We start from the raw sequence: 21,912 nt of genomic DNA on the forward strand, positions 1-21,912 counted from the left end.
AATTGATTGGCTGCTAAATAAAAGCATTCTGCAGTTTTCTATAGTTGTCGGTTTAATCCTTTCAGCTTTGGTTATTGCCTTTGAACCAGAACTTATAAAAATTTTCATTGGGAAAATGCCATACCTCTCTATATTCTTTCATCAAACCTTTATTGACAATTACTTTGAACCTTCAGTTTGTAAGAAAAAATAATTTAAAACTACATTTTGGTAGTAAAATTTTGTTACTTTTATTTTTTTTAATTTATGTTTTGGTTAAAACAAAACCGGATTTATGCCGTATAATATTTTTGACTGCATATATTTTATTTTGAAATACATCTGAATGTACTCAGTTCTAAGAGTTGGCTGCATTTTTTCCCCATGGTGCCATTACAAAGCTTTCGAATAGTATCTTGCCTGTTCAGTGAAGCAATTTAGGCAAAGGCTGTCCAAGTTACATTGTGCTATAAGGAGATGTTGAGGAAGAGCACTTCCGGGGTAGTAGAGGAGTCTAGAAGTAGTTAACTTTTCCTAAAGATGAGACATCTGTAGACTCTGAGTAGTCTGACCACTCCATGAAACTGAGCTCGTCTGTCGTGGCTCTCCTGAGGAGTTACAACATTTATCACTCTCCTTAGCAAGACAAGGGTAGCCCTCCCATTCTGGGCTCTACTTCAGGATGTGTCTATTTGGATATCCTGCTTACATGTTAAACTTAACGCATCTGAGAAGAAATTAATCATCTTTCACCCAAACATGGGCTTCTGCTTTGTTCCTCTGTATTAATGGCATCACCATTCTACTGTTCACCCAGGCTCAAGACTAGAAACATTTCTTTTTTCTCGCCCCCCCAGTCTAATGAGTATTTGAGTTTCCATTGCTAGGGACCCAGGATGTATTTCATCTCTTTCTTCCTTTCTGTTCTCACTTCCTTCCCCTGGCTCAGGTCTTGTGTCCCATCCGGTAGACTATCACAACTGCTCTTCAAGCAGCCCAGGCCCTTCTCCTCTTGGTCTTTCACACACTTGACTGAGTGGTCTTAAAACAGAGCTCTCGTCTTGTCTTGGCCCCAGACTGGCTGCTGCTCTCATTACTCGGCTCAAATGAGGATAAACTCCCCTGTCCTCGTATTGTTAGCTTTGGATGAGGTCCAGCCCACCTTGCTAGCCTGTCTCCTGTTTCTCCCCTGTATGCACTCTCTGTTCCAGCCGCACCGAGCTGCTTATTTACTGTTTCTTGAATGTCTCTGCACGCTGGCTGAGCTTTCTTTCTCCAGATACCTGTCTCCTTTAACATTTCCCTCCTCCACTTGTGTGTGTAAAGTCCTCCACAGGTCAGCTCTCACTCTCTACAGAATTCTCTCCCCCTCAATTTCATGTGTCACAATTTGTGCTTTCCATTTTTCTTACATCCTGGCTATTTGCACACAAGCCTTATTTTCCTTATTAGATTGTAAATTCCTTGTGGGTGGGACATGACTAAATGGAAAATATGTATTGCGTTCTTGGGTAGAAAGATTTAACATCATAAAACTGCCACTTCTCCCCAAATTAATACATGTAGTACAATTTATTAAAAATCTCCAAAGAATTTCTTCTTCTTTTTAAACTCCAAAAGCATCTTTATTGTGGCATTTCTAGTAGTGTCAAAAGAAAAAAAATCCTCCCCCCCCCAGAAAAAAAGAACTAGAAACAAAAAGTCTATGTCCTTATAAGGGGAAAGGTTGAATAAATAACCTGTAGTACAGATACACCATGGAATGTTACACAGTCATTTGAAAAAATTGATGTGAGCTATACCACTTGTCTTGGAATGATTTCTATTATATATTGACGGGAAAAAGTTGATACAGAAGAGTGCTTATAGTATAATCCCCCCTTTTTAACAAACAATGACAAGACCCCCTCTACCCTGTACATATATATGTGTATCTGTGTTACATGAGCAAAGGTAATTTCCTGTGAAGTGAACAAAGCTTAAATTTTAGAGGGTCCCACTTGCATGGGCGCCTTTTTTGTGTTCTTAACATTGTATTCTTTTCTTAGAATGGGCCTCCACCTTAGATAAGTTTCAGTTGCCGCCCAAAACTGAATCTCTGTCCCACGTATATGAACCTGGAGAAAAATATATGGTGAAACTCTAAAGCCATTTCAGTGAAAGGAGAGATTACAGTGGAGGCTAGAGAGGGAGGAGGGGGAGGACATGCCACAGTAAAGAAAGAAAACTTGTCAATGTCTTACTTATTCCTTTATCTTTTTAAAAACTTTAATGGTGATGTTGAGAGTTAGTTGAAAAAGCGATTGAAAAACCTGAAACATAGTACAATTTCATTCTTGAGAACCAACTAACAAACCAAACATCTGGTAAGAATGTGGTCACACTGTACCCTGAATAAATAACCACTACCATCACCACCACCACCACCACCACCACGAGCACCACCATGCCCACCACCATCACCAGTACCACCATCACCAGCACCACCACCACCACCAGCACCACCACCACCAGCACCACAAGCACCACCACGCCCACCACCATCACCAGTACCACCACCACCAGCACCACCACCACCAGCACCACCACCACCAGCACCACCACCACCAGCACCACCGCTCAGGTAATGGCAGGAGGGAGAGGAGGCAGTTGGTGAGCATTTGAAAAGTTTTCCGTCAGATAACTTCCTCTTTGAGAACGATATATCCATTCTGTCATAAAGCCAAAAAATAGAAAAGCACAAGTTGAAGCGTGATCGGCAGGTGGTGGGCATTTCATAAACGCTGCTTAAGGAATAAATGGATATAAGTAAAGGAACTCTCTTCCCGACAAACTGTGGACCATTCATTCCTTGTGATAACTTCTCCCACTGTTTGCTCTGCTTCGGTGAGTCTGGACATTTGGTAAACTTGTGGAATAGCTAAGTTCATAGGCTTCATTAGCTCCAACAGTGTCAGTATTCCAATGTTGTTTGTAGTTTTCAAAGTAAAATTTTATCACTGATAGCAAATTATGAGAATGTAAGTCTTAGATAATATGGCAATGCTCAAGTTAAAGCTTTTTAAAAAGGCACTTCTGGACTAAACCACATTTAATATATAATATGACTCAAGAAAAAACCTAAAGTAATGATGTGGCAGTTCTATGTGAGATTAAAAGGGAGTCTTACGGAAGAAAAAAAAGAGAGTCTTTATGATAACAGTGCTGCTTATAAATGCTGTTAATGACAAGGTCAGCACAAGAACCACTCTACTCATTCTGCAAAAGGGTCTAGAGCAGTGCTGTCCAATAGAATTATATGAGAGTATATCTATATCTATATATTTTAAAATTCTAGCAGCCATATTTAGAAAAAGTAAAGAGAAATGATGAAATTAATTTTAATGATATATATTTAATGCAATATACCAGAAGTATTATTTCAACATGTAATCAATATAAAAATTATTAATGAGGTATTTTATGTTTCTAACTTTGAACTGAGCCTTTGAAACCCAGTGTGTAGTTTATACTACGGCACATCTCAGTTTGGACCAGCCACATTTCAAGTGCTTGGTAGCCGCACGTAGCTAAAGTGCAGATTCTGCAAGGACAGGCTTGCCAATGAACTATCATAGCCCCTCAGAATGACGTGAAGCCTAGGATGAGCAGTACAGGTTGCACCTTCTAGCTTCAGGTGATCGAATTGTTCACATAAGAATTAATTTCAAGGCTCTGTTCTATTTAGAAGGCTTGGGGTAAGATATCTCAGATAGCTTGCTTAATTTTCTTGTGGCTTCCAAATAGTCCACTGTATTAATTATTGATAAACAAATGTATCTTCTAAAATATGGTCTCTCAGGTTCTTTGCCAAGGTTCTTTGCACTGATCAAATAGATATAAGCCTGGGAGCTATGCTGGGAAGGTCCAGTAAAGTAACTGCAAGATGGTGGCCCAGAAGCTTCTGCTAGGAATCAGTGTCACCTTTTCCAACAGGCTTCTTAAGGTATTTTCCAAGAACTTGAGAAATCTAACCATTGATCAGTACATTTGAAAAATAGAAATAGACCTTTTGCCCTCAGGAAAAACAATGAAGATGAAAGAGTTTGAGTATTCAGTCGAGTTATGTACCTGTAGGTATGTGAGGAACTGTATCCTCTCTAGTAGTAAAGCTTAGTGGTTTATTGCTAATATAGGACAATATTCTGCTTGTAAGACCCTGAAGTGGCACCCATATAGAGGCTGCCTTCAGTCAACAACTGTTCTTTTGAGAAACTATCCTTACCAAGTAAGACCTTGTCTAAACACCACCGATCACTAATGATGCTACTCTTAAGCAGTCATTATTCATCAAAGAGAATTTGAAGTTGTGTCTTCAGTTCCTTATATTGGGTGTCCCCTAAGCAAAGCAAAATGGGACTTTCCACTGTTTACCAGAAGGCTTGCCATATTTGATGACGTCCCTGTGTTGGCCATGCAGAGATGAGCTCACAGAGCAGTACCATGTGCCTAGTTGAGGGGAGGGGAGAGGGAGAGAAATGCAAAGAAATGCAGCTTCAGTGGCAGCATTTGGAGATGCCTTATCAGTGTGGCTTACATTAATTACCGCATCCAGAATTTGGTCCATGCAACTTTGAGGAGCTGCCTTAAATACCCTTTTGGGAATCATCTGGAGCTTAAAGTTCACGTAAAACCTACTTCCAACGCTAAGAAATTACTTTGACTTCTTTCTTTGAGCTATTTCATATCCGCCATTATTTTTTTTCTCCATAAATCATTCCTTTATTTTGAGAAAAAAATGCTTTCTATGAAATAATTTTGTCAATATGAGGATATTTTCCCAGAATGTCAAGTTATTACTGACTTGCCCCTGTGCTTTTACATGCTGGCAAACCTGGGACACTTCTTCACCATGGGTTACTTGACGGAAGTGGTTAGAGCTGGGCTTGGCTTCTGTAGGCCTGGTGACAGACAAATTGGTTCCTGCCTATTTGAGAGTGGAGTCACAGCACAAGGCTTCCTCTTGTTTCTCCCGTCACGGCACACGTGGAAAATGTGACAGTATTTGATCAGCACTGTGTGGTCATAGCTCACAGCTTACGGCAGCTGGCTGGGGAACTCTGGCTGCCCCAGCACCAGCCCAGGAAACTCCATTCTGTTACACCAGTTGGGAAGCTCTGTTCTACAGAAATAACGGTGTACAGGTCAACGTTTGTTTTTCTTTTCATTTTTAAATTTTTAAATTTATTTTTGACTGCATTGGGTCTTTGTTGCTGCAGGCGGGCTTTCTCTAGTTGTGGCGAGCAGGGGCTACTCTTCATTGCAGTGGCTTCTCTTGGTGCGGAGCACGGGCTCCAGAGCGCAGGCTCAGTAGTTGTGGCACACGGGCTTAGTTGCTCCGTGGCATGTGGGACCTTCCCGGACCAGGGCTTGAACCTGTGTCCCCTGCACTGGCAGGCGGATTCTTAACCACTGTGCCACCAGGGAAGCCCTTTTTTTTTCATTTTTTTTTTTTTTTTTTTGCGGTACGCAGGCCTCTCACTGTTGTGGCCTCTCCCGCTGCGGAGCACAGGCTCCGGACGCGCAGGCTCAGCGGCCATGGCTCACGGACCCAGCCGCTCCGCGGCATGTGGGATCTTCCCAAACCGGGACACGAACCCGTGTCCCCTGCATTGGCAGGCGGACTCTCAACCACTGCGCCACCAGGGAAGCCCCCTTTTTTTTTCATTTTTAAAAGGTTTATTATCTGTCACTTAAGTACAAAAAATATTTCAAGTGAATGTTGTATTTCTACCCTTTAAAATATATATTTTTTCTATTTTATTTTATTTATTTTTTTATACAGCAGGTTCTTATTAGTCATCCATTTTATACACATCAGTGTATACATGTCAATCCCAATCGCCTGGTTCATCCCACCACCACCCCCAACCCCCTGCCGCTTCCCCGCCTTGGTGTCCATACGTTTGTTCTCTACATCTGTGTCTCAATTTCTGCCCTGCAAACTGGTTCATCTGTACCATTTTTCTAGGTTCCACATATATGTGTTAATACATGGTATTTGTTTTTCTCTTTCTGACTTACTTCACTCTGTATGACAGTCTCTAGATTCATCCACATCTCTACAAATGGCCTAGTTTCGTTCCTTTTTATGGCTGAGTAATATTCCATTGTATATATATACCACATCTTCTTTATCCATTCATCTGTTGATGGGCATTGAGGTTGCTTCCATGACCTGGCTATTGCAAACAGTGCTGCAATGAACATTGGGGTGCATGTGTCTTTTTGCGTTATGGTTTTCTCTGGGTATATGCCCAGTAGTGGGATTGCTGGGTCATATGGTTATTCTATTTTTAGTTTTTTAAGGAACCTCCATACTGTTCTCCATAGTGGCTGTAACAATTTACATTCCCACCAACAGTGCAAGAGGGTTCCCTTTTCTCCACACTCTCTCCAGCATTTGTTGTTTGTAGATTTTCTGATGATGCCCATTCTATCTGTTGTGAACCAAGAAGATGTATCACACTCTTTACGGCCTCAATTTGGTAACTTTTCAGTTAATTTATTGAACAGATGTTTATTAAGTACTTCCTGTTTGCTCAGTATATTTACTAGGCTAATATTTTTTTTTTGGAAGGCCTCCTGTAATTTTGTCTCTTCATGGGTGGGGTTAGAGCCTTTCTTCTTATCACCTGCTGTCGTAGATTCCATATATCCTTGTGCCTCAGTCTGCAGATGTTATCATGTTTGACCCTTCTCATATGTTATACTTCCAACTTCATGTTTATCAGATTAATTGTCTACACAGAATTTCTCACTGATCTATGACAGGCTGAATGTCATAGTGAGAATCAGTGAGAAATTCAGCAATTCATAATCCATCATTATTCCTATTATCACTAAGGGATGCTCTTTTGGGAAAAGAGCATTGCTGTTCTAGAAGGTGATTTCACATTATCTTGGCCACATTGCAATGTAGCCCATCTGGGAACTGTTTGTGAGAAAGTGTTGGTCAATTCTGGATGCTTGGGACTGGGTCTTTCTTGGCCCTTGGGCCGCTTCCATCAAGTCTCCACATAACTCTCAGAGTCTATGTTTTAGAAATTAAGTAAGTCTGATTACATCACTCCCCTACTTTAAGTCTTTCATGGGCTCCATCCTGACTGAAAGTGTGGAGGAAATGCCAACTCCTGAATGCAGCGCAAAAAGCCCTTCTGGACATGGGCTTTGCCATCTTCCCCATTTTCGTCCTTTTCCCTTCCCTCCTCATACCCAAGTCCATGCAGCAGTGCATCTTCATGCTGTTGTGCCTTCAGACATGCTCGTTCCCTCGTCCTCTTCCCTGTGGTCCTTCCTCCTCTGCCCACCGAATTCATGTATTTACATGTCTAAGGCATTTTTAGCTCGATGGGAGCTCTTCTCACACAGCGTGTGTGATGCTCTGTTTACACACCTGTGTCTTCCCTGCACTCTGAGTACTTGAAGTCAAGAATATGTCTCTCTGGACATATATACACTACCAAATGTAAGGTAGATAGCTAGTGGGAAGCAGCCGCATAGCACAGGGAGATCAGCTTCATGCTTTGTGACCGCCTGGAGGGGTGGGATAGGGAGGGTGGGAGGGAGGGAGACGCAAGAGGGAAGAGATATGGGGATATATGTACATGTATAACTGATTCACTTTGTTACAAAGCAGAAACTAACACACCATTGTGAAGCAATTATACTCTAATAAAGATGTAAAAAAAAAAAAACCACAAATAACAAATGTTGGAAAGGATGCAGAGAAAAGGGAACCTTAGTGCACTGTTGGTGTGAATGTAAATTGGTACAGCCCCTGGGGAAAACATAAAAAAAAAAAAGAATGTGTCTGTCTCATCTTTGTGTCAATAAGTAACCCACTGGCACAGTATACTTGTAGTGGGCAGTCATTAAATGTTTGTAGAATGAAAGAACTAATGAATAAATGAGTCAATAAGTTCTAAAAAAAAAGGAGTATAGCACATTTCAAGATATTTTATATAATCTGTTAAAAGTAACTACTTTTCAATGGAAAATGACCAAGACATATTAATTAAGAATCCATTCTGATTTTGTAGTAACACTCCAGGGGGAAAATGTATTGACTATGGTAGACAACTTCCTGAAATGCTGTTTCTGTTTTTTTCATTACCAGCCAATCTATGCAGCAAGAGTGAGTTGTTGTTTTTTTTCCAACCAGTTATTTGCAGCACAGATCGCTAGATATTGTAATCTTCAAACAGGGCTTGCGTGTAAGGCCAGTTTAGTTTAATATTACTAAACCTGGAGAGACTGTCTCCAGGTTGACTATGTCATCCTTCATTGCAGTTAATAAGTAAATTGTCAAGTGATAAGGTGGTGTAGACTCCCAACATTGCCCTTTTGCATACACATTGAGAACTAATAAGGTTTGTTAGGCCTCTTATCTCTCAGTGTGTCACCTCAGGTCAACAGCAGGAATAATTGAACATCTAGGGGATGATGTTTCAAGGCTTTGCTTTGGATTGGAATTTGTACAGCAATTTAGAATGTAACCTGGATTCTGCTTGACTTGCCCTCGACTTGTTCATGAATTACAGAACTGGAAAAATGTGAATTTCTGCCACCGTAATTGTGAATTCCTGCCATAAGACTGGGATCAGGCAAGCTCCAGAATGCAGGGATATGGGCATGTCCTCACACCTGGAGGAACTGGGGAGCTGTGCATCCCACAGTGATTTGACTGTTCAAAGAACTATTAGAAGCATTTCCCTGGAGCTGTCCTGTAGTGTTGATTATACCCCTCAAAGGCCACAAGTTTAAGGAAGCAAGATTCAATCCTTCCTGGACCCAGTGTTTCCACATCTTCTAATACAGTGCACCCACTGCTGGTTCAGAGATTATGTTGGTTAAATCTATAAAATGTTTTGAGGTCTAAGAAATTTCCCATGTTTTTCCCTTCCTCTTTAATTATTGTTTGTTCTCTGTCCCTTCTTTTACCTCCACTTCTTAAGAGAGCAATCTTGACTCTGTTTTCACGCAGTCAGTCAAAATGATGGTCTGGCCTTTACTCTCGTGACTCAACGGAAACTGTTCTTGCTTAATGGCAAGACTTAGCCAAACCGAATTGTTGTGCTTGGTCTTCTTCCTACTTGATTTACTCTGTGACCGCTCTCTAATTCTAGAAACTCACTTTCTTTCCCTAACCTCAAAAGTTCTGTCTCGGGTTTCCCTGGTGGCACAGTGGTTGAGAGTCCGCCTGCCTATGCAGGGGACATGGGTTCGTGCCCCGATCCGGGAAGATCCCACATGCCGCGGAGCGGCTGGGCCCGTGAGCCATGGCCACTGAGCCTGTGTGTCCAGAGCCTGTGCTCTGCAACGGGAGAGGCCACAACAGTGAGAGGCCTGCGTACCGCAAAAAAAAAAAAAAAAAAAAAATTCTGTCTCGTACTTTTCTCCTCCTTCCATCTCTGGCCATGTGTCTCAGGATCCCCTGCAAGTCCTTTCTCTTCCCTTGCCCACCTGAAATGTGCTGGTCTCTAGGGCCATGTGATTTCTGGTTAAATACATTCTCCATGAGTGAGGGGACTGTTTCCAAATTTCAACAACCATGTATGTGCTGCTGGCCTCAAATCTTCATGTCTTGAGCACTGGAAAGGTACCTGCACACGTGCACTAGATTCTTGCTCCCTGTGGTTGCATTAGCATGGCGTTCACTGGGTGGGGCTGCGAAAGCAGGCCGCCAAATGTTTTCTATGTTTAGAGGTGAAGCAGTCGTCTACCTGGGGCTCCTCTTTCCCTCTACCACACTGTTTCTCTCAAAAGTAAATCCTAAGTAATAATCTAGAGTTTGACTATTATTTAAAGCCAAATGGCAAGGGAACTTAATTTAAACCAAATACCTCAAATATTTACTTTGCTTTAAGCTCATAAAGTACCAGATTTGACAGCATATTTGCTGTTTACGTAATACAACTATACTATCAACGCTGTTTTATTGTTTCAGAAGTAAGGAAATATAAAGAAGGTGCTTTTTAATGAATAAAAAAGACTCTGTAGTGCTGTCTTTATTTTTAAAATTATCTTTGTGCCACCATTAAACCTCTTATGTACTTGTATTATAACATTTATCAAAGTTTAATGCAACTTTTTCTTTAATGGGTATCTTAGTTCAGGCTGATATAACAAAATATCATAGACTGTGTGGCTTAAACAATAGACATTTATTTCTCACAGTTCTGGAGGCTGGGAAGTCCAAGGTCAAGGCACCAGCAGAACTGTTGTCTGGAGATGGCCCTCTTCCTGGTTCGTAGATGGCCAAATTCTTCCATGTCCTCCCTGTGTCCTCATAGAGGGAGCTCTCTGGGGGTTTCTTTTATAAGGTCACTAATCCCATTCATAAGGGCTCCATCTTCATGACCTAATCACCTCCCAAAGGGCCCACTTCCTAATACCATCACGTTGGGGATTCGGTTTCAACATACGAATTTTGTGGGGGACACAAACATTCAGTCTATTGCAATGGGTAAAATGGAGATGGTAATAACACCTACCTCACAGGGTTGCCCTAAAGATGGAATGAGTTGCATGTCATAGAGTAGTGCCTAGCAGAGAGTCCGTGGTATATCTGTTAGCTGCTATTATTATTAACGTTTTTTGTTACTTGTTTTCAGACTCCTTAAGGGCACAGAGGGAATGCTTTTTATTATTTTATGTGTGACACCAAGTTATAGTCCTTGATATATAATAAAAGCTCAGCAAATGTTTTAATGAATGTTGAATTGTGCTTCAAAACTGTTTATCCATGTTGTCTTAGAAAACACATCTGTTGATAAAGGGAACCAATCCAATAATTGTCAACCCGAAGGTCTGTCTTTTCTCTCTTACAGTCTGTTTAACATTTGGTAAAAAGGCCAAATGTTTTTTCAGTGTTTTAACTGAAAAATATCTCTGTGACCATTAGAACAGAGGCATGCCTTACTGGCACAGATTTATTTCTTAGAAGTTATAAAAATTCATGTTTTCAAGTCAAATTAGATTTTATTTAATTTTTAATCTTTTTTCAGTTTTAATACAGTTTATTTTTACTTTGTAAGACACTTTGATTTCTTTTTATTTTTTCAAATTTTATTTTAAATGCACCAGGAGAGTTAGCTATTCCAAAGAAATCTGGTGAGTCTTATATGTAAGCTGAAGGATCTTATAGTAACATGAATATTAACAACTAAATGTATCAGTTTCAAGAATTCACATTTTCATTTTGGGGTTTTCTTGTAGTGAAGAACATCTGCAGTTTCTCTACATAGTACTTGGTAGGTTGTAGGCTTTGGATTGGAAGAGGTAAAATTATTCTCTCACCTCATCTTTGCCTAGACATTTGTTTATAAAATGTGGTAATGTTGGAAAGTACCTTAAGTTCCTATCTGATCTAGGTTTCTTGGAAGTGTGTGTGTGTGTGTGTGTGTGTGTGTGTGTATGTGTGTGCACTTGCACTTGTGCACAAACACATTTAATTAGAAAAACCAGCTTGTGTTATCTTAAATATTTTATTATTGATAAATATTGACATTTGTATAATCCACTGTGAAAGAAGGCACAGATACTAATTTTGGAAGCTTACCAGTAAGGTTATGTTATATTATTCAGTTAAAAGCTGTAACTTTCTTATTCATTTTTTTTCAGATTTGGATCTAAGACATAAATCTTTTTGTTTACTCCATCAACCTTATCCAGGTTACTGAATATAGCCCAATATTATCTAATGTTTATCGTTTTGGGTAGGCAGATTTGCAAACATATTCTTTTGGTTCTGTGAGTGAGTTCATTGCTTCTCTCCATATGATTGGTTATAAAAGGTTACTGTTTAATCAAATGGATGTCTATAATCCAAATAAACAGACATAGCACAATGTATATATTTATCTAGGCCAACTTCGTGGTCAAGGATACAGGAATAGTGAACATAGAAACCTGTTTTCTTCTACTGTTCATAAATAATTGGTTTTAGCCTTTTGATGCTTAGAGCATACCCTTATTTTTGAATTTTTAAATAATGTTTTAAGCTTAAGTATTACTTGAGATGGATGTTAAATTCTTTATCCAAATTGTTCTAAATAGATAGCTATGCTTGAGATTTAATTTGGCATGTGTAATCATAACACTCGGCATCTCTAAGATTCTATTTAGGGCATTATGGAGATTTTATGTTTATTATGATTAGATTAATGCAATTCAGACATTTACAAGGTGTCATGTCAAGTTTCATTTGTAACTTTTTATAACTGGGAAGAAACATCTGCATTTTAAACATGAAAATTATACAGCCAAGTTATGATTTTTGTGGAAATCAAATCTAATGGGTAGTATAAGTAATTAAAGTAGAGGCTCCAGGTTTCCTTGGTGGGATTACTCCAGTTTATTTTAACAAATACTTACGAGCTCTTACAGCAGAGTGCAGACTCCATATTGACACAGATTCCTACCACTGAGGTCTGTGCCATGTAGTGGAGCAGAGAGCCTTTTCTGTGGATAACCTTGGCCCAGCAAAGAGAACTGCCTTCCTTCCCTGCCTGGGGAGGTATCTATGCAGTGCTATAGAGGGTGGAGACTTGGAGACTAAAAGCTGTGCCTGGTGGTGGAGGATGGGAGTAGGACTGGTATTGGGGGTAGGTGAAAGAATGCTTAGGGGAAGAAGAGATGCATATAGTTTGTGATGCATTGCACAGCTGTGTCCCAGTCGCCTGCAAAGTTTGGGTCCCCTCAGCCCTGCCCCAGTGTTCCCTGGATTCAGAGGCACACCAGGAAGGGAAGGAAATGAAGAAGGTAATGGAGCAGTGGGAGGATGCTTGGCCCCTTGCCTGGTCTTCAGGCCTTCTCTGAGGATCCTGGAGTGTGTGGACCAGAGGCTGACAGCTGGTGATCAAAGTCAGCCCACAGATGTGTTTTATTTGCTTTCCTAGTATTAAAAAACAATTTAAAACAGTCAACATTTCAAATATAGAGAGATTTTACATGAACATCCAATTGGAAAATCAGCTACATTCAGTCAAGTTTTCCTGTGGTCAGTTGGCCAGAGCTGAGGAGCATTTGCCTTTATTTATGTCTCTTGCCTGACCCTTGTAGCTGTTTGGTTTGCAGCTCCTGCAGGAGACTGTGGCAGTCTCCAGTTTGTGGTACACCCTGAGGGTTTGATGAGCCTCTATTCCTCACTCCTGTCTTCTGTTTCCCCGTCTAAAAATCAGCACCGACAACAGATAGAAACCTGTAAAAACAAACAAAAAATGGAGGTGTGTTCATCATGACCCTGATATTTATAGATTTTTTCATTGTTTAAAGTATGTTTACCATGTTCATGGAAAGTGCTTATATTTTCTGTCTTCTCTTATTTCCCATTATTTCTTGCTGGGGCAAGCAATGTTTGTTTTCATTTCATTCCATTGCAGAGTGGCCAAGAGACAAAATTATTTTCAGCAAAGTACCTCCACTTTAAGTAAAGTTTTCTAAACTTTTCTTATGGTCTAGATAAAAATTTTTTGAAGTGGATTGAATTCATAACCATTTTGAGAATCAGATGCATGTTTTTATTTTAAGCTATATTATTTTGTCTTCATGTATGTCCAACTAGTCTAGTACTAATAGAGTGAAAAACGGTTATATTTGTAAGGGTTTCCTAAATTGTATAAGAATTATAAAATATTTTTCTTCTCTTTTCTCACAAAATTCTCCCAGCGAGTTGAAAATGGTGACTTCAACTGGATTGTTCCAGGAAAATTTTTAGCATTTAGTGGACCACATCCAAAAAGCAAAATTGAAAATGGTAGGTTTTTATTTACTTTACCCTCCAAAAATTTATTTCAATTCATCTTCTTTGAGTTCTTAATATCCTCAGATAATCCTTTCTATTGGTAATATTCTCCAAAGAATATTTATTAATTAAAAAAATTGAACAGTATTTCAATTGTTAAATTACTAATTGAACAGTAATTAGTGTGTTAAATATTAGAGTTTAGTAAGTGGAACTATAATCACTGTTTTAAGACTATCAAATTTTTAGGTTGCCATAAATAGGGTGTTCACTTTACCTTGACCCAATTATTAAAGAAGAATCTGAGAAACCAACTGGTCAAAACAGTAAGCAGATTGCTGAATTCTATCAGTGGTTCTCAGATTTATTTGGTGGTGGTGGCATGCTATACCTCAAGGTATTCTTTGGTAACACCATGTTGAATAATGACGATGATGGTGACAACAGGTGTCATTTATTAAGTGCTAGTTACTAGCTAATCACAGCATCATCTCATTTAGTGCACACACAACTCTATGAGGTGTAGGAACTATTACCTCTGTTTCACAGAGGAGGAAACCGAGGCATATAAGTAGGAGATTTGCCCAAGTTCACAAAGTAATATGCAGAACTGGTGATACTCCAGCCAAGAGCGGGGCTCCTAAGCGTTGCCACTACACTGATCTGTTTAGTTCCATCATGGCAACTAGGAACAATTTTCTAGCTGACAATAATTAAATTACTTACTTGCAGTATATGTAGAGCCAGGGGCATACATATTCAGGAAAAAAAAGCATGACAAAAAAATAAGCCTCTTGAATGAAACATGATAGGCTATGTGTGTTTTCCCATTAACATATATTTTTTACTTAATTATTTTTTTTAACCTCAGATTCCCAGAAGACAAGTAATGATAGGTACCAAAGGTTTATGGGAGAAGTACATAAAATTAAAAAAATATCACCCATGAACATAATAGCTCCTTTTTGCTCCCTCTCTAGTCTTAGAGCTGGAGCACTAGTTCTTGGAGGAACATAATTTGAAACCCTTAGTCTAGATTTATAAGTTTATTATTCTTTCATAACCATCATCATCATCATCATAAGTATTTATTCTAAAATCTAGTGTCATTGTATATGGTTATTCATGCATTTAGATTTGATAATTTTTTTTGAGTTTCCACACATGTGCTTATCATTTTATACCTATGACATATCTCACAGGGAACTCTGCTTAAATCATGGGGATTGAATCATCCGCTCTGGGGATGGGTAATCCAGGTCTACAGAGTTACCCTAACAAATAGGATGTCTCTGTACTGAAGCCATAATTAGATCTTCTCATTTACACATTTGCTCATGAATCTGGTTCACTACAGACATTGACTGAATAACCTGTTATGTTGGCTTGTTAGGAATAACTTGTTAAGTGCCTGAGGAAACTGCTTTCTACCGTTGGTCTTTCAAGACAGGATTGATTAAACCTCCCTTTAGCCTTCTGTGCAAAATGATCTGACTCAGACCCAGAAAACCTTAGTAGGTGTATGGTTTCAGTAGTGGCTTTGTTGTTGGGTGTTCATTTGGTGAAACCGAAAGAAATTTGCCATATAGGATTCACTTTTTAAATGAAATTTTCTTAAAGAGAAGATGAGAGGTGTAATTTAAAAAACCCATTTAAAATATTTTTATAGAGGTAATGCATGATTTTTTTTAAAAAAGAAAATGCAGATGAATTCATAAAAACAGCATTAAAGTGACCTATAATTCTACCCACGTTTTCTAGGTTTACTAATTGGTGGTGGGATTATTGGGGATTTTAATTTTCTTTCCATCTGCTTCTCTGTATTTTTTATTTGCACATATTTTTTTCTCTCTTAAAGAATATATATATACACACACACAGACTTACAAAAATATTCCTTTTTTTTAAACTAGCATGGAGTCATAACATGATTACTGTCTTATAGCAGCTTTTTTTTCACTTAATATATCACATACTCCTTTCCATGGCAATAAATGTAGATCTTCGTTATAATTTTCCATGACTGCATTCAATGACTATGCCATAATTTTACTAATCAATCACTTAATTTTTGAATGAGATCTAAGTTGTTCAATTTTTCACTTTTTAAAAACTACAGTGGTTGGTATACATGTCCATACATCTGTTTTGCAGCCCTGGTTTCTTTTCTAAATTCTTGGAAGTAGAATCACAAGATAAAAGGACATATTTTGTGTGTCAATTGTTACTTGTCAAAAGTCTTAAAAAAATTATTTTTGGTCCTATATTACAATATAGGGAAATAATTATCCACCATTTGCTTATATGCTGGGAGTGGTGCTAATAAGCCTTTTGTGCACACCTCATCTATTTAATAAGCAGAAACACCCCCTGGAACAGGTGGTAGTTATTTTGTGGAAGAGAAGATGGAGACTTGGTAACCTAACTTGCCCAGGTTGACATAGCCAGAAAGTGGCAGTGTGTGGATTCAAACACAGGTCTCTTTGATTCCAAATTCTGTGTCCTTTTTAATTTTACTGCAGAGAAAGAACATGTTCACTACAGAACTGTAAGCAATCTAGATAAAAAGTCACCTGTAATTATATAATCTAGAAATAACCACTGTTGAGATATCGTTCTCTCTATATCTTTTTTTTCTATGCATATACTGTGCCCTCTCACATTGAGAAAAAAAGGTGTGAAAGTGCTGCTTACCTAATACTTGCCAGTTTTTATGTCTAGAATAATTTCATTTAAGGCTGTTGTTGGTAAAATATTGATATTTTACTGGAATCCCCATTTTAAGATCTGATATTCACTAGAAGTATCATTTTTTTTGTAAAGTGGTTTAACTCTGTAAATTCTTTTTGAACTTAAGACTTTTTTTTTTTTTTTAGTTGAGAAACCCCTGTATTTTCTGAGGTGGCTGAAAGTCATTTTAGGGGTCTGTTAGTAGAAAAAGGTAGATTTTTTAAGGAGTTAGCACTGAGATAGCTGTTGCTAGGATGTAGCAAAAGGAAGCACTAAAACCTTGGGGTCTGGCAGAATGCATTATAGCAGTCTTAAGTGTGTGTTGTCAACAGAGACCAACTAGGAGTTCCTTTCAGCCATCTTTGTTCACATTGTTTTGACAGGGGGGAGAAGAGGAGCCCTAACCCTTTTTTGATTAAACAAGTGTGACTTGATAAATGAATAATACAGCAGAACAAATTGGATTTCAGATTTTCCCCAAAAACCCTCAAACTCTTAGGTGGCAATGTCCTCATCTCTACTTCAGAAAGAAAAAGGAAAGAAAGAACAGGGAAAGACAGCTTGAGACAGGGAATCCAAACAGTTTGAAGCATCAGCCTGCTCAAATTTAATGAGAGAAGCTAGGTGTGAAGAGCCTGGGCTGCTTGAAGTCTGGCTCTGCCCCTAACTGGCTGTGTGAACTTCGTTGAGTTCCTCAACTTCTCTCATCATCAAACCGGGAAATAGGATGCACATTGCAGGCATTTGGTGAAGATTAGGGATAATATAGGAAGTGAGTGCCTTGCACAGTGTCGGGCACATTAGTAGGTGCTTATTAGGTAGCAGATATTCTGATTACATTTTTATCATTAATGAACCTGATAAACATATTTTATTGCTTTCCACATTTGCCTGCCTGTTTTGCAGTTTTTACTTTTAATAATGAATGGGTGGGCTAATCATTTGACTCTGCTGTTCTTCTGTTTCCTTTAAATGAGGTTCTGGGAAGAGATGAATTTTACAATCTCTCTTTGCTTTGAAATTGGTCAGCGCCAGGGCTCTGCCTGTGCTTTACTGATGCCAGGGCACCATCTAGTGGCCAGATGGAGTAAGGGTTGCATGAAAGCTCGGTCAGCTCCGTGCACGTTGCTAAAACCAGTCCTCCATCAGAAGCAACCAAATACATCGAAAACAGTTGTTCAGAGGTCAGAAGATATTGTCATTGTTGGTTATAACTCATTTGAAACGCTTTTGAGAATTTTTAAGAAACTTCCTCACAAATCCAGGAAGTGCAGCCCCTAGTGTTCACGTAATGTCCCTGTTTTGGAGATCTAACAAATAGAATTGAGTTGGATTTTACCTTAAATCATCCCCAGCACTGGCCCTAGAATCTGACTGTCAGGGTTCAAATGCTGCCTCTGTCTCTTCCCAGCAGTGTGTGCCTGGGCCAGTTCACTTTCCCAGGCATCAGTGACTGATAATTGTAAGGTTTAATGAGATGATATACATGAAACACTTAGCTTAGTGCCTGGCACATAGTAAGCGCTCAATAAATGTTAGGTGCTATGATTACCATTACTGTTATTATTTCAGTGCCCTATTACCATATTTGGATAACTGTTCAGTGTTCTTTTCTCAAAAGATATAAGCAGTTTCTCTTGATAGTAGATTTAGGTATATTATCTGTAATGCCATTTACTCATGATGGGAATTCATATACGTAAAGAGAAGCTCTTACGGCCTTGGTGGAGGAGGGAAGGGACAGACACCAAAAGAACCATGAGCGTGCTTCCTGACAGGTGCCATCATACAGGTGCCAGTGATCACTAGGAGCCCAGGGTTAGAAGTGCCTGTCAGACTGTCACACCACGCCCCATCCCATGTGTCCCTAAGCCCTCTCCTTCTCACTCCTTACATGATAGAAAACCTCTTGTTTCCTTATGCCAACCACAGTTCTTTTCCCCTTTAGGCTGGAAAATGATTTGAGCACACAAACCAACTAGGAAAACAGATTTGATTTTTTTCCAAGTGGAAAGGATCTGTTTTCTCTAAATGTGTATAAGTCACTGTTTCTACACAGAAGATCGTAAGTAAGCTCTGTCTTACCTGTTTGCTCAAAAGCAGCCTGGCTTGTGGAAGTCGTGCATGTGGGCCGCGGATTAGTTAGGCCCGCCTGCCAATGCTGCCTTCACCCCTTGTGCGACCTTGGCTAAGGCTGCCAGTGAGGGCGCTTGGTTGCACGCAGCAGATATTGGAATTACGCTGGGGAGCTCACAGTCTCCAAGCGAAGGCTGGAAAATGAGGCTTAGAAAATGAACAGGGTCTAAGGGAGGTCATGTATCAGCAGGATCCAGGCAGGAACGGAAACCACTTTATTTCAAACAGAGGGAATGCAATATAAGGAATTTGTTAGAAAGAAGGCTAAAAAGTAAAAGGGCACCTCTGAAAAAAACAGCATATTAAGGAAGAAATAGCTATTGCCTTTAAGGCAACGAGGGACAGAAAGGAAAATGTGGGGTTAGCAGGACCTGGGACCTTGGCAGGTGCTGGGAGCTCCGAAGGGCTGGTGCTTGCATCTGGAGCCTGAGGAGTGGGGACCCTGAGGCTGGGCTGCAGGCTGGTGCCAGGAGTGCCAAGCTAAGCTGGGAATTCCTCTCTTCTGCTGCTGAAGCCATGCTGGCAGGAAAACAGAAGACATCCCTTCTCCCTCTTCTGGCCTCCAGTTGCTCCGGCAGTGCTTTAGTGACTCCCACTTTTCAGATGGACGGGAACCCAGTGGGAAAGGTAGCTTGGGAAATGTTGTATGTACACCCCAGCCCCGGCATATGAGTTGGCTTGCAACTGAGAGAAAATAGGAAATGACCAGGCTATGCAAGATTCGAGGCAGCAGGAAGTACAGCCACAGTGCAGAAACTGCTGGTTCACTTTGCTGGCTGCTGCTGCCCGCCCCACTCGGAGCCCACCATCATGAACGAGTTCTGAGCGAGATCCCCTCACCTGGTATGCCCTGAATGGCTTACAGATGTGGTAATCAACGGACTGAGAAATTAGTCCTTTTAAACCCTGGGGCCACTAGGCAAGGCTTGCAGTGGTCAAAGCCCCCAGTGGTCACCTTGGTTGATTGGCCAAGTCGAGGTCATATGTCTGTAACCCAGCTGACTGCAGCTCCACGTGATGCTGGACCCACTCACAGTAGAATGGTGGTTAGAGCCCGACCACTTGTTCTTCTCAAAAAAGAAAATGTCTACAAAAGTGACCGCTCAACCTCTAGTTTCTTTTTTTTTTTTTTTTTTTTGCGGTACGCGGGCCTCTCACTGTTGTGGCCTCTCCCGTTGCGGAGCGCAGGCTCCGGACGCACAGGCTCAGCGGCCATGGCTCATGGGCCCAGCTGCTCCGCGGCATGTGGGATCCTCCCGGACCGGGGCACGAACCCGTGTCCCCTGCATCGGCAGGCGGACTCTCAACCACTGTGCCACCAGGGAAGCCCTCTGTAGTTTCTTAATTGTTACATGGGGTTTACTATTTTTATCTTAATAGGCTGTTTTGAGAATTAAAAGAAATTTATGCAATTGTGACTTGTACATGGTAGGTGCTTAATAATCAGTTTCTCTTGTGGGGGACTGCATTGTAGATTAAAACTGTACACCTGGCAAAAAGGCTGCGTTTCAAAAGTATTTGTCAAGAGGAGTAAAAAGGACAGAGTCCTTCCAGGCCTACTGTACACATCTGAGGGCCTCAGGAATGCCTTTGTTTTGGCGTGGGAGGAGTGTGCTCCCAGGATTTGAAGCCTAAAGCTTGAGGTTTTGAACGTTCACGAGCTATTTCCAATACTCAGAAGAGGTTTTTTTTTCCCCCTCCTATGGTGTTTTTCTCAGTTTTTCAGACTGCTGCTTTTAGGAACGTTGCTTCGACCTTACTCTCTCCTGAAATGTGCTTTCCTCCTAAGCTCTGTTGAGATTGATCATCTTTATTGTGAAGGGTTTTCGTGTTCCTGGGTTACGTAAGACAAAATGCGTGCCTTTTGCTTACAGCCCCTGCTTTCCTTTAGGTTATCCTCTTCATGCCCCCGAAGCCTACTTTCCTTATTTCAAAAAGCATAACGTGACTGCAATCGTGAGGCTGAACAAAAAGATTTACGAGGCGAAGCGCTTCACCGATGCTGGCTTCGAGCACTATGACCTCTTCTTCATCGATGGCAGCACACCCAGCGACAACATCGTGCGAAGGTTCCTGAATATCTGCGAGAACACGGAGGGGGCGATCGCGGTTCACTGCAAAGGTGCGAGCGAGGAGGCCTCGGTGGGCACTGGGTTTCTGAGAGGGGGTGAGCCAAAAGACAGCAAAACGTGAAACAAAACCAGTTAGCGGCTTAGGAAACAGATGAGTTGTTTTTAGTTTGAGAAAACTGGAACACAAACCCATTTAAATGACCCCTTCCTAAAGAAAGGATCGCTTGGATGTGGACAGTTGGTGGTGTGCGGCTTTCTGGACAAGGCAGTTGTTCTGGCCTTACCTTCCCCAATTCACAATCGCTGACACCAGGTGCCGTGAGGAGGGGAAATCGCAGCAGCACCGTCGGTAGGCTGGCACAGTTGTCAGGAGGCAAGGGTTGTTTGTTCCCCTTTCTCCTTCTCTTCCATAATTGCCCATCCTTTTTCCATCCTCCTCCACCCATCTGATATTTAATGCTCGCATTTCGTGACCCAGCTATCTGGAGCCCCACTTCGCACCCCCCCTTCCTCTCCCCTATTAGCCTTTTGCATCGTGGAACAGAGTGTCTTACTTGACCATTGCAAGGGGGCGGCAGCATACCTAACCCTAACCCTGACCCTAACCCTAGGGGCGGCAGCATACCCGGCTCATCGCTAGCTTCCTTGCCACAGGTCTGTTACTGCCTCTTTGAAAGCTTGAAAGACTTATGTAAATGCATCTGTGGTCTCCAGGAGTGGGTACTTTGGAACAGGAGTCGCCAGATTTAGCAAATAAAAATACAAGATGCCCAGTTAAATTTGAATTTTAGATAAACAGTGAGTACTTTTTTAGCATGTCTCAAATAGTGCACCAAACATACATTCTGTATTTTACCTGGCAACCTTGCGTCAGCTACTCAGAAAATATGAAATACCATTTGCTCTAAGCCTAGTTGTTATAGACTCTGAGGATGCTCGCATGGTAAGATTTTCCAGCACGGTGGAAGGTATTTTACGGGGGTCTTTCTTTTCAGTGAGCAGAAATCACTTTGGCCACCAGGGATGGAGCCTCTAGTTCCTCACATGCAGCTTTTCATATCGCCACTGGGTGGTGCTGTTCTCCGGTGTTGAGTCTGAGAACCGGTTTCTGTCGCGTTTTATGCTAATTGTCTGGTAGGTGTTGGGGATTGTACTGTTCTTTTCATGTGCCTAGTGCTGCTGTAACTGACTTACTCAGACGAGGTGGCT

At 40.7% G+C, this 21,912-nt stretch overlaps 1 protein-coding gene across 3 annotated transcripts in view; it reads left to right on the forward strand.

Moving 5' to 3' along the window:
- The window catches only part of CDC14A (cell division cycle 14A), a 182,930-nt gene that overhangs the window by 87,865 nt on the left and 73,153 nt on the right, over positions 1–21,912 (forward strand). For all 3 annotated transcript variants that reach the window (XM_027114476.1, XM_027114475.1, XM_027114477.1), the window contains 2 exons: positions 13,690–13,777; positions 20,523–20,753. In XM_027114476.1, the coding sequence (XP_026970277.1) occupies positions 13,690–13,777; positions 20,523–20,753 (319 nt within the window). The remainder of the gene's footprint in view (positions 1–13,689; positions 13,778–20,522; positions 20,754–21,912) is intronic.

The sequence above is a fragment of the Aethalodelphis obliquidens genome, unplaced genomic scaffold, assembly GCF_003676395.1.
Source record: "Aethalodelphis obliquidens isolate GAN/ISIS:26980383/991018 unplaced genomic scaffold, ASM367639v1 scaffold13, whole genome shotgun sequence".
Classification (NCBI taxonomy): domain Eukaryota; kingdom Metazoa; phylum Chordata; class Mammalia; order Artiodactyla; family Delphinidae; genus Aethalodelphis; species Aethalodelphis obliquidens.